We start from the raw sequence: 11,501 nt of genomic DNA, 5'->3' as shown, positions 1-11,501 counted from the left end.
CTGAGCAAAAGATTGGCCCTCTCTGTTGACAGTAGCGTACAAAGGACGAGCCTAGTAAACAGGAACTTGTGCAACCAGACCCAGGCCTCCTCCACCCCTGCATTTCTAGCTACTCCCCAGTTATCCTGCCTCCTGCCCCCAGTTCTGAAGGCACCGGCCCACGCACTGCTGTGATGTCACTGTTCCCATTTGCCTGGAGAAATATGTCGGGCCCCGTTCCTGTGCATGAACTTTCCAAATAAACCTGTAAGAAGAAACCATTATTATCCCCATTGAGACGAGGCTCAGAGGTTAAGCAACTCAAAGAAGCCACACACTAGTGTTCAGAGGAGCTGGGGCTGGGACACAGCACCCTGGCCCCAGGGCCCACTCAGAACCATTGCACACCAGGGTGGACCCCTCCTGGCAAATCTCACCGTCCCCTTTCCAGGTTCAGCTGAAACGTCACACTAAAACCCAAGGAGCCCGCCCTCAGCCTTTGGTATTCGCACTAGTGACGGTCCTTGCAGTCTGTGCTCAGCTGTTGGTTGGTATGTGTTGTCCTCCCTGGGCCCGCGCCCTGGAGGACAGCTCTGTGCAGCTGTGTCCCCTCCAGCCTGACTGTGCAGGGGCTGTAAACAGTGGACCCTCCAAAGGCATACTCAGAGGGAATGAATGAATGAATGAAGGAGCTTGTCACTGAACTACAGCTGTCACTGCATTCCAAATGTGCAATGGTGCCCATCGGCACATACACTGGCCGCCTGTGTGACTTCTGTGTGTCCCCTAACCTCTTCATACTGAGTGAGGTTACAACTCTCCTTCTCAGTGGGGTGCAGTGGCGCATGCCAGTAATCCCAGTGGCTCAGGAAGCTGAAGCAGGAGGATCGTGAGTTCAAAACCTGCCTCAGCAACTTAGCGAGGCCTAAGAAATTTAGCAAGAGCCTGTCTTTTTTTTTTTAAAGACATATTTTTTAAAAAATACTTTTTAGAATTTTTTTTTAATTGTAGTTGAACACAATACCTTTAATTCATTAATTTATTTTATGTGGTGCTGAGGATCAAGCCCAGTGCCTCACACGTGCCAGGTGAGTGCTCTACCGCTGAGCCAAATCTTCATCTTGTCGGATTAGGTCCTGATTTCCTTAATAAGACTCCTATATAGACAGAAATAAAATCAAGAATCACTAAATGAGATGGATTCAAACAAAAAAGCTTCTCAGCAAAAGAAACAATCAGTGAGGTGAAAAGAGCCTACAGAATGGGAGCAAATTTTTACCACATGCACATCAGATACAGCACTAATCTCCAGGAGATAAAGAACTCAAAAAACTTAACACCAAAAAATCAAATAACCCAATCAATAAATGGGCCAAGAAACTGAACAGACACTTCTCAGAAGATGATACACAATTAATCAACAAATATAGGAAAAAAGGTTCAACATCTCTAGCAATTAGAGAAATGCAAATCAAAACTAAGATTTCATCTCACTCAACTCAGAATGGCAGCTATTAAGACTACAAACAACAAAAAGTGTTGGTGAGGATGTGGGGGGAAATGGCACACTCTTACATTGCTGGTAGGACTGCAAATTGGTGCAACCAATCTGGAAAGCAGTATGGAGAATCTTTGGAAAACTTGGAATGGAATCACCATTTGACCCAGATATCCCACTCCTCAGTTTATATCCACAGGACTTAAAAACAGCATATACAGAGTCACAGCCACATCAATGTTTATAGCAGCTCAATTCACAATAGCTAAATTGTGGAACCAACCTAGATGCCTTTCAACAGATGAATGGATAAAGAAAACGTGGTATATACATACACAATGGAATATTATTCAGCATTAAAAGAGAATAAAATCGTGGCATTTGCAGGTAAATGGATGGAGCTGGAGAACATCATGCTAAGTGAAGTAAGCCAATCCCCCCCCCCAAACCAAAGGCCGAATGTGCTCTCTGATATGAGGATGCTGATTCATAATGGGGATGGGTGGGGGAGCATGGGAAGAATGGAGGAACTTTCAATAGGGCAAAGGGGAGGGAGGGGAAGGGAGGGAGTGGGGGGGTAGGAAAGATGGTGGAATGAGATGGACATCATTACCCTAAGGACATGTATGAAGACACAAATGGAGTGACTCTACTTTGTGTACAACCAGAGACATGAAATATTGTGCTCTATATGTGTACTAGGAATTGAAATGCATTCTGCTGTCATGTCTAACAAATCAGAATAAATAAATAAATTTTAAAAAGATCCTGTCTTAAAAATAAAAAGGAGTAGGTATGTGGCTCAGTGGTTAAGCTGAGTTCAATCCCTGGTACAAAAACAAAACCAAATTAACAACAAAAAACAGATTTCCTCCTCTCCAGCATAATCCCGCACACCACCAGGCGCTGGGTACCGTAGAACAAAATGCTGACCTTGATGGAGGGCTTCCTGCCCTCTGGAAGTTTCCAGGCAGGGGTGTGTGTATGAGGAGGACTAGGAAACTGCCACAGTATGAGACGCCTGCTGCTGGTGGGATGGTGGGGGGACAGGGAAGGGGACGGGTCACTTCAGGAGCTTGGGGGTCACAGCCTGCAGGGTCTCCACCACATGAAGCCAGAAACAGGCTCCAGGCAGAAGGGCCGGTGAAGTTCCAGGATCCATGCAGAACAGGACAGTGAGCCAGGCTGTGTGGCCAGAGCCCTGTGGCCACGCTGGGCAGGACTCTGTGAGCAGAGCCGACGTTTGCACTTCACCCCAGCACAGCAGGCCAAGTTGTCAGGCTCAGCAGCACACAGAGAAGCTGGCAATGGCCGCTGCTGCGACATCCTTGGGCACCCTCAGGCTGCCTGTTGCTGCGCGAGGTACGATGGCTCTTTTACATGGAGACTGAGCGGTACACCGGGGTGGGGGTGGGGGGCCCTAAGGAGAACTGAAGTGTGCAGCGGTAGGAAGAAATGGAGGAAGATTTTCCTGCCCCAGGAGGCGGGGCTTTGGATTCCCGGTGGGGGAGGGGTGCTGCGCATCCACGCTGTGGGCGGGGCCAGCGGGCCTGTGCGAGGACCCCAGAGGACCCTGCGCTCCTGTCGGCAGCAGCGCAAAGCCTGGCCTGGGTGTCAGCAGCACCAGCTTAGAAGGAAGGAGGCTAGGAAGTTGGCCCCTATTGGAAGGTGGTGGCATTGCCTTGGTCACCTGTGGACACCTCACAGTGGTCCAGGACCCAGGAGGAAAGGGGACCCGGTGCGAGAGGTGACAGCTTCCATACACTCTGCAGCTCTCAGGATGCTGTCCCCTGGAGCTTGTCTCACTTTTCCCACCATGACCTGCACCCCAGTGGGCTGTCAGTCCCCGAGGGCAGAGCCGTGCCCTGCTTGTCCCCGGGGTGTTAGGTACATGTAGGGTACTCCACAAGGGGCTTCAACCTTCCAACTTTCCTTTCCTTCTCCTCTCCCCTCCCTCCCTCTTACACATCACTTAACCCTTCAGATAGCTCAAAATTAGGTTAAAATCGGGGGAGCTTATTTTGAAATCAACAGGGAGAGATGTAGCAGGACCAAGTTTGCACTGGAGCTTATGAGAGGGAACAGAGCTCAGAAAGCCTCAGCTACTTGCCCAAGACCAAGCGTGGAGCTGAGATTTCACTCAGTGATGCCTGACTCCAGAGAGCATCCTATTCCTCCAGACAGGAAGGAAAACCAGGAAGGAAACTAGGAAGACTCAGTCCCAGAGGTGGATAAAACAACAAGTATTTCTGCACCTCTGTGGTGCTGAGAAAATGCCTTTTCCCCATGGGTCTCTGGCCATGGGGGAGCTGAGCTGAGATGTGACTGAAGAGCAGGTGGCCGGGCAGGCGCCAATCCACCTGGTCAGCAAGGGGGAGGCAAGAGAGCCTGGAACCCATGGACACCACTGGAAGTGATGATTTTAAGATGGATCACACTGGTTGAAATCTGTCTGGTCTCTGTCTTCAGTAAATTAGTACCTGTTTCAGAAAAGATGACTAATAAAAATAACTACCTTCAGGCACCTCCTAGCTTCTAAACATCGAATCAGGAGAAAAATTTTGTTTTCTGGGAAAACTGGTTATCTACATGTAGAAGAACGAAACTAGATCCGTCTCTCTCACCTGTACAATAGTCAACTCAGAATGGATCATGGACCTAGGAAGTAGACCAGAAACTTGGCAAATGCTAGAAGAAAACAGGGGAAATACTTTAATATAGAGGCTACAGCTATGACATCTTGAGTGGACTCAGGTAGTTCAGAAAGTAATAAGAAGAATCCGTAAATGGGATAGCATCACATTGAACAGCTTCTGCACAGCAAAAGAAACCACAGCGTGAAGAGATAGCCTAACAGAATGGGAGAAGATTCTTGCCGGCGACTTCTCAGACAGAGGGTTACTATCCTGTATACATAAAGAACACAAACAAATTCAACACCCAAACAACAGCCCAGTCAAGTAATGGCGGATGAACAGACCCTTCTCAGAAGAAGAAAATTCAGATGGTCAACAATTTTATGAAAATACTCAGCATCTTTGGCCATCAGGGAAATTAAAATAACAACTACACTGAGATTCCATCAGAACAGCAGTCATCAAGAATACAAACAATAATAAATGCTGGTGACGATGTGGGGAAAGGGGTTAGACACTGTAGGAACGTAAATTGGTAGAGCCACTATAGAAATCAATATGGAGGTGCCTCAAAAAAACTAAAAATAGAACTACCACATGATCCACCTTTACCACTACTAGGTATTTATCCAGAAGAATTAAAGTCAGCATAATATATATAATATATCCTCATGATTATAGTACCACAATTCACAATAGCCAAGTTATAGAACCAGTCTAGGTATCAACAGATGAATGGATAAAGAAAATGTCACACACACACACACACACACACACACACACACGTACACTGGAGTATTATTCAGCCATAAAGAAGAATGAAGTTGAGTCATTTGAAGGAAAATGGATGGAACTGGAGAGCATTAAGTTAAGCAAAATAAGTCAGACATAGAACAACAAATATCATATTTTTCTCTCAAATTGGAAGCTAGAAAGGAAAAAAATGACATCATGAAGGTAAAAAGAAGGTAGAGGAAGGGGATCAAGGGAGGGAGGGGGAGGGTAAGGGAAGCTATCAGGGAGTGAAATTGATCAAATTCTGTTATATGCCTGTATGATCATTCCCCAAGGAAACCCGCTATTCTGTATAATTAACATGCACCAATAAAAAAGGAAAGATTTATTTATACGAGTCATGATGTTTATCCTGAGGGTGTTTCCTGCACAGGCATCCTTCCTAGGTCATTTCGTCCCGGCTCACACAATGTGGCAAATATCTTAGGGAGTTATCACTTGGTCCTGGCCCTTGGGCTAGGGCCTAGAGATGAAGTCCCTGCCGTCGATGGCCACGTTGGAGTGGGGAGATGCCTGTGTGGCCCATGAAGCTGCTGTGTGGTCAGAGCCTGCAGTAAGTCCCCTCCAGGTACCAAGGGGGCCTCGGGAGGAAAGGCATGACTAAGTCTTGCTGGTCCTTCTTCCTGTGTGGGGCTGGTGGTGGCCACAGAAAGGGGGAGGAGGGGAAATGAGTGTTGGAGGGGCAGCCCCAAGAGGAGGGGGAGGGCAAAGAATTTCCTGGGTGACCACACTGTTCCCTCTCCATTTGTCAAGTCTAAGGGACCCATAGTTACATTTGGCCAATCAACTCCCCTCTTCCCAGAGATGCCGGGGTAATGGAATAAAACTCCATCCATCTCCAGGGACCAAGGGAACAAACAGGAGAGGGACAACAGTGATCTCAACTACTTCTACTATTTTGGGGGTGACAGAAAACCCCCCAAATGGCTCCTGGTTCAGCAGAAGTAATGAGCTGAACATATTCTCAGGGACAGGTGCACTTGGAGGTCAGATGGCCAGGGCTCAAGTCCTACCACCCTGTCTCTGCAACCCATTCTCAATAGGAGCAAGTGACTTTCCTTTCTGAGGGTCATTTTGATCCAGGATACTATGAAGAACTCATGGCAGATGCACAATTCTTTCCTTCTGGTGCCGAGAGAATCACTTGGAGTTTTCTTTCTCTAGCATGAACAGGCACATGCATTTTTCATTCTGATTGTGACATGGGGCCAAGACTTTCACACCTTGGCAAAAGCTCTCAGAAAAATATAAGAGCCACCATTGCGGATGGTCTTGAAGGACACTTTCAACCCAGCCATGCCAGAGCATCAAGGAGGGCTGCAGGAATATAAGACCTTCCTGTAGTGACCCAGGCACAGGGACATTCAAAGCAGGAGGAGATCCTGTTGGTGTGGGAAAGCACAAGCAACTTGGTGGAGACAGTGGTATTGGAAACGGACGGGGTGTTCCCAGAGGGAGAGAGAGAGAGGTCACAACGGGATGAAAGAATCCACTGAGACCTAACAAAAAGCACCATAAGTGTCCAGTGGGTTGCTTGCACATCACCCAATGGACGGTGGGGAGCCACTGCAGGGGTCTGAGCTGGCAAGTTCACGATCAAATAGACCTGTCCAGCCACCCCTCTACAACTCTATCATGCACCTGGGCCTCATGTTCCACACGTACGTTTGACTCAGCTACCTTTTCCTGAGCACCTGTGGATGGGATCATGAGGAATACACAGGTGCACGGGGCTATGTGCTGTGTCTTCCAAGCAATGGATTTAATGTCTGAACTGGCCCCTCGGAAGTCACATCTCTCTTTAGCCATTCCCCGTTACACCCCCACAGTCCAGCTTTGCCTCTGGACTTGGAATGAAGTGTGCTCCTGTGTTCCTTGAGGTCCTTGCAGAAACCCCTTCCCCTCCCTAGCACGGCCCTCCCCACACCAGCCTGCAGGAGACCTTGCCTAAAGATCACTCTCGGACACTACAGGGTGAGGTGGCTTCTTGCCCTCCTCAGGGCTCAGGTCATGCCCTCTCTGTTGCAGTCCTTACACTGCATGGCTTTATCTTGTTTGTCTATGCATTGAGGCACAATAGCTCAGCTCAGGCCCTGCATCTCCTTGGGAGCTGTCTTCCCTGGGGCTAAGGAAAGACCCAGAACAGGGTAAGCAGAGTAAGTGCTGAGGACTAAGAAAATAGAAATACCAAATACCCGGGGGCCAGGCACTGGCCACAGAGACTCTTCTTTCGTTCTTAGGTCCCTCTGTGTGATATGCATTCTTATTGCCATCTTGGATGGCTCTGTGACTTGGGCAAGGGCAGGCCACCGTGAGTTTGCAGAACAGAGATTCCAAGGCAAGCCTGTGTTTCTGCACAGGCCCAGAACACTTCTGCTCCATCCTGCTCCACGGGTCATGCGTGGCAGCAGGCTGGGATGGAACTGTGTGGGCTAGAGAAGCCACACACAGGCCACTTCCTCTCACTCACCTTTCTTGACTTCCCACTCAGCCAGGAGAGCTTCTTCGAGATCTTTATCTTGGCTCCTGCACTTGGGGAAGTTCCCGAGGCCAACCAGCACCCAAACATACCTCGAATGTCATCTAGGAGAGATGAGGAAAGGATTTTTCCATGTGGTCACTGGGTGTGAGTAACTGTCCCTGTCCCTGTGACTCCCACCTCCTCCCCTTGTCCTGGGAAACCCCACCCCAGGTCTTCAGATAAAAGCTCTAGGCACCGAGGATGAGACCAGAGAGAGCCCTTGGCTTCACCCAACACACCGAGGCTGCTCCAAAGAGGCGGGAGCCAAACATCCGAGATGAAACTGACCTCCGTGGCGCTGGTGTGCCTGCTGCTGGCTGCAACATGGCCACAAGACGTGGACAGCAAGAGCAGTAAGTGTGGTCCGAGTCCCTTGGCTTACCCCCGGGGAGGGCAGGCAGGCAGGCAGTCAGGTGCTCTGGGGGTTTGGGCAGGACTCACCTTGAACTCACCCACTCTGTCTGCCTTCCTCCTACCTGAAGAGGAGGAATGGGGGATTCCAGTGGGCTGGGGGCAGAGCTGGCCAGTAGGACCATGAACCAGGAGCAAACATGGAGAGCTTTGAAGTTGCCAGCTTCAGCCTGAGGAGGCTCTGTCTAGTCCAGACCCTGCAGGCAGTTGGAGGAATTGCAAGATTTTTAAGTCAAGCTGGGAGCCCTGAGGACCAGAGGAGGAGCCGGGTCTTGCCTCGGGTCTTGCCTCCACAGTGTGTTAGATCATGGGCAGAATCTGCAAGTAGGACCAAGGTTCGAGCCGTTTAATAGTTGGCTAACGTTGAGCAAGTCTTGGGCCCTTTAATTCTCAGATGGATTTCTCTCTTGGTAAAAATGGAGTTTGGTAATGCATACCCTCCAGGGTTGGAGGAATATCCATCTAGTAATAGACATGAAAGGTTTTTTTTTTTTTTTTTAACTCGGAGGAAGGAGCCAATATTGGAATGCAAAGTTTTGGGGGCTGGGGAGTGGGTAGATGAAAGAGGAATGTAGAAACCAGCCGAGTAGGGGTGGAGCCTGGAACCAGCTAAGCATCAGGGGAGCAGGGGAGCTGGCTACTTCTTGGGAGCTCTTCCCTTCTCTTTTTGAGCTCATCTGGCTCCTGGTCTGTGTACTCCGAACCACAGTGTCCTGTGTGCATTGGGCTGACTGATCCCCCAGGTTATGAGGTCTAGAACCCTGGGGACAGAACCATACACTTGGGCTGGAATGTCAAAATAAATGAACCATTAGAAACCAAGGCCTAAAGTCTTTTTTTAATGGAGGAAAGTCTGAGCCAGGCCTGGGTTCCTTCTCACAACTGCCAGCTAGTTTGCAGGGAGCTCCGATCTGAACCCATCTTCTGACTCTTCACCTAACCCCACACCTGGGTGGCTGCTGAGACCAGGCTGTGCTGGAGCCCTCTGGGTGGTCCCCAAGCCTGGGGCTGTCCTGGGAGGGGCTTTGTGGGTGAGAGGCTGAGAGAGAGGGATGCAAGGTGTCTTCTGTGCTTGTCTCCTAGTGCACGTGTCTTCCTCCCGATGCTGCTTCTCATTTGCGCAGAAAAGGATTTCCCAGAAGACAATCCAGTGTTACAGAGAAACCAGCTCCACCTGCGCTTACCAGGCTGCAATGTGAGTGATCACCTGCCGGGTCCTTCCCCTCCAGAGGGAATGTGGTCGGCAGGAATGACAAGAGCAGACACGAGATGGCGCTGTTCCACAAGAATAAGCTTTGTAAATCCGGAGAGCGAGGCCCCCCCAAAACTCGCATGCAGAGCCGCACTTGGGCGCTAGGGGGCGCGCGGAGCTGCGCAGCAGGTGCCAGGAACTCCTGCAGCGACTTGTTTCTGGCAAGTCCAAGGTGCCAATGACTATATCCCAGTATTGTATGCCCGGAGGAAGGGATTGCTTAACACAAGCACCGGGATTATCATGTAGTGGAAAGAACAAGGTTGTGATGATTATTCATGCCTCTGCATTTGGGGACAGGGAGCTCCTCTGTACCACGTTATCAGGTGGCCTCTATATTGCTTTTGGGTGAAGGGGTTTCAGCATGATGGTTGCATCACACTTGACTGGGGTAACAGACACTGCTCAGCTTTCTAAGGCAGTTTCACGCATGTCATCTCTGCTAAACCCCAGAAGCACACATTTCTGTTATCAGGACGACTTAAGTTTCTGGAGGAAGAGATAGTTGTCTAAGTTCTCCCAGAGAGTAGAGGCAGAGCTGGGCTCTGGACTGGGCAATAGTCAAATTGGGAAGTGGGCAGATCAGAAAAGAACACACACACGAGTCCAGAGAATGAGTGAGGTCCTAGCCGGACAGGAGACACTAAAAGTTGAAGCAGAGAGATATTCAAGGATGCCATTTTTTTTTTTCATCTAAGCTAATCCTCAGCGTGTCTCCAAAGTCTTCTGTTCCACTCATAATCTCTAGGAGAAGGGTCCAGGAAACTCTATCAATGAGCTCCTGATGCTCTGGATGCCCCCCCTCCTCCCATGAGCAAGCCACAGATCACAGTGACTTCATATATAAAGGGAAAAAGCAAGGCCCAGAGAGAATACTCAGGGTCACCTGGGTGCGTGGAAGTGGAGAGGGGACTTGGGCACGGTACCCAGTGGGTGACTCTGGCGACTCAGCCCTCTCCTGTGTTCTTTGTTCACAGTTTCAAGCTGAAGGGAGGCAGAGAGAGCTGTGCCTTGAAGACAGAGAGATGGGTTCAGGGTTACTTGGGAAAACTGAAACCTTGCCTGCTGGTGTGAAGATGAGCGGTTCTTGTCCATCCTGGCCTCTGGAGATCCCTGGGTTTCACTCGTCCCCCCAACTTCCAACTCAGAGGATGTGCTCAGTCTTGATAAGCTATGTGGTTGCACTTTATATATATATTTAAATTCTAGAAACTTCAAACTCCTGCTCTCCTGTGTTTCTTGGGGTTCACAAGGATTTCAGGGGGCACACTTGAGTCACACTGGGGGATGGAGGACAGAGGCTGGAGGGCTGGGGAGGAGGAGGGAGACCCCAGGGACCTGGCGCCAGGGGAAGTGACAGTTGTCAACAGGAACCAGCAAATAACTCAGTGCCTCCCAGCATGGCCTTTGCCTGGGGTGAGTTTTGACCCAGGCCTGCAGCTTCTCTGCCTCCAGGACCGGCAGCTGAAATGGAGGCAGAGTAGGGCAGCAAGGAGGGCCAGGCTGGGCCACACTGGGGTGCAGGACCCTCTCCCTCCCTTGCCCTGTCCAGAGAGTTTAGGTGGTGATGATATCTAATGACCTAAATAGGGGGCGTCTTATGAGACTGTCTTCCAGAAAAAGGGTGCCACCCCATTTTATAAATGAGACAACTAAGGGCTAGAGAGGGACGCCCAGCAGTTCAGGGCTAGATCTGGCATTAGAGTCCAGAGATCCTGGGCCTGAGCTCTCTCTATCTACCTGGTGTCCCAAGTCGGCAGTGTGCACAGGGACCTGTCTCCGCTGCTCCAGGGATAGGCCCTACACACCTGTTCACAGGACCCTCCCGTCGCTAGGAAAGTCCTGGTGGAGGTATGACTTGGGGGCTAGATCTGATAGACATGCCATCGTAGCTCATCTGGAGGAGTGAGATAGTCTTGGGAAGAGCAGAGGAACCTGGATGGTCATGTAGGAAGAGGAGGCCCCGTCCCTTTAAGAGGGACAGTCATAAGTTCCAATTTGTGTAAAGTGTGATTTGAGAACAGTGAAGGTGGGGAGTGAATTCTGGGTCTCAGGATTGGCATCCCTTTTCTGGCCAGCGTGATGGCTTCGGGGAGAAGATCTAATGCCCTGAGTCTCAGGCCTTCTCCCTCTTTCTCCAGCACGCGACATGTCACCCGTCTGGCGGGATCTTAATCCCCCTGCTCCTCCATCCATGAGGCCCTGCTTTGGGCCCTGCTTCTTCCTGCCTGGCCTGAGGCAGTAGATCGCTCTCCGCCTTCCCCTCCCAATTCTATCCCACCCACAGCCCCTGGTGTCTACCCTCTCCTCTCCTGTCCCTCCTGGTGGCCCCAAACTTTCCTGTCTTCCTCTTGTCCTCGGAACTGAGTCTAACTGGTTCCCGACATTCTCATTCCTCTACAATCCAGG

General features: G+C 50.1%; 1 protein-coding gene across 1 annotated transcript; it reads left to right on the top strand.

The window, feature by feature from the left end:
* Positions 1-7,606: 7,606 nt before the first annotated feature.
* Positions 7,607-10,227, top strand: LOC114082773 (C-C motif chemokine 1). The gene is made up of 3 exons (XM_027923861.3): positions 7,607-7,782; positions 8,924-9,035; positions 10,070-10,227. The coding sequence occupies exons 1-3, from the start codon at positions 7,707-7,709 to the stop codon at positions 10,164-10,166; spliced, it is 285 nt and encodes a 94-aa protein (XP_027779662.1). The 5' UTR covers positions 7,607-7,706; the 3' UTR covers positions 10,167-10,227.
* Positions 10,228-11,501: the final 1,274 nt, after the last annotated feature.

The sequence above is a fragment of the Marmota flaviventris genome, chromosome 17, assembly GCF_047511675.1.
Source record: "Marmota flaviventris isolate mMarFla1 chromosome 17, mMarFla1.hap1, whole genome shotgun sequence".
Lineage (NCBI taxonomy): Eukaryota > Metazoa > Chordata > Mammalia > Rodentia > Sciuridae > Marmota > Marmota flaviventris.
The sequence above is the reverse complement of the archived record's forward strand: the minus strand, read 5'-3'. Positions and strand labels throughout refer to the sequence as shown.

Excerpts from the sequence above, each read along its gene's own strand:
- LOC114082773 (XM_027923861.3), top strand. The coding sequence starts at position 7,707 with ATGAAACTGACCTCCGTGGCGCTGGTGTGCCTGCTGCTGGCTGCAACA. Across the intron at positions 7,783-8,923 it reads AGACGTGGACAGCAAGAGCA|TGCACGTGTCTTCCTCCCGA; the intron begins GTAAGTGTGGTC and ends CTTGTCTCCTAG. Across the intron at positions 9,036-10,069 it reads TGCGCTTACCAGGCTGCAAT|TTTCAAGCTGAAGGGAGGCA; the intron begins GTGAGTGATCAC and ends CTTTGTTCACAG.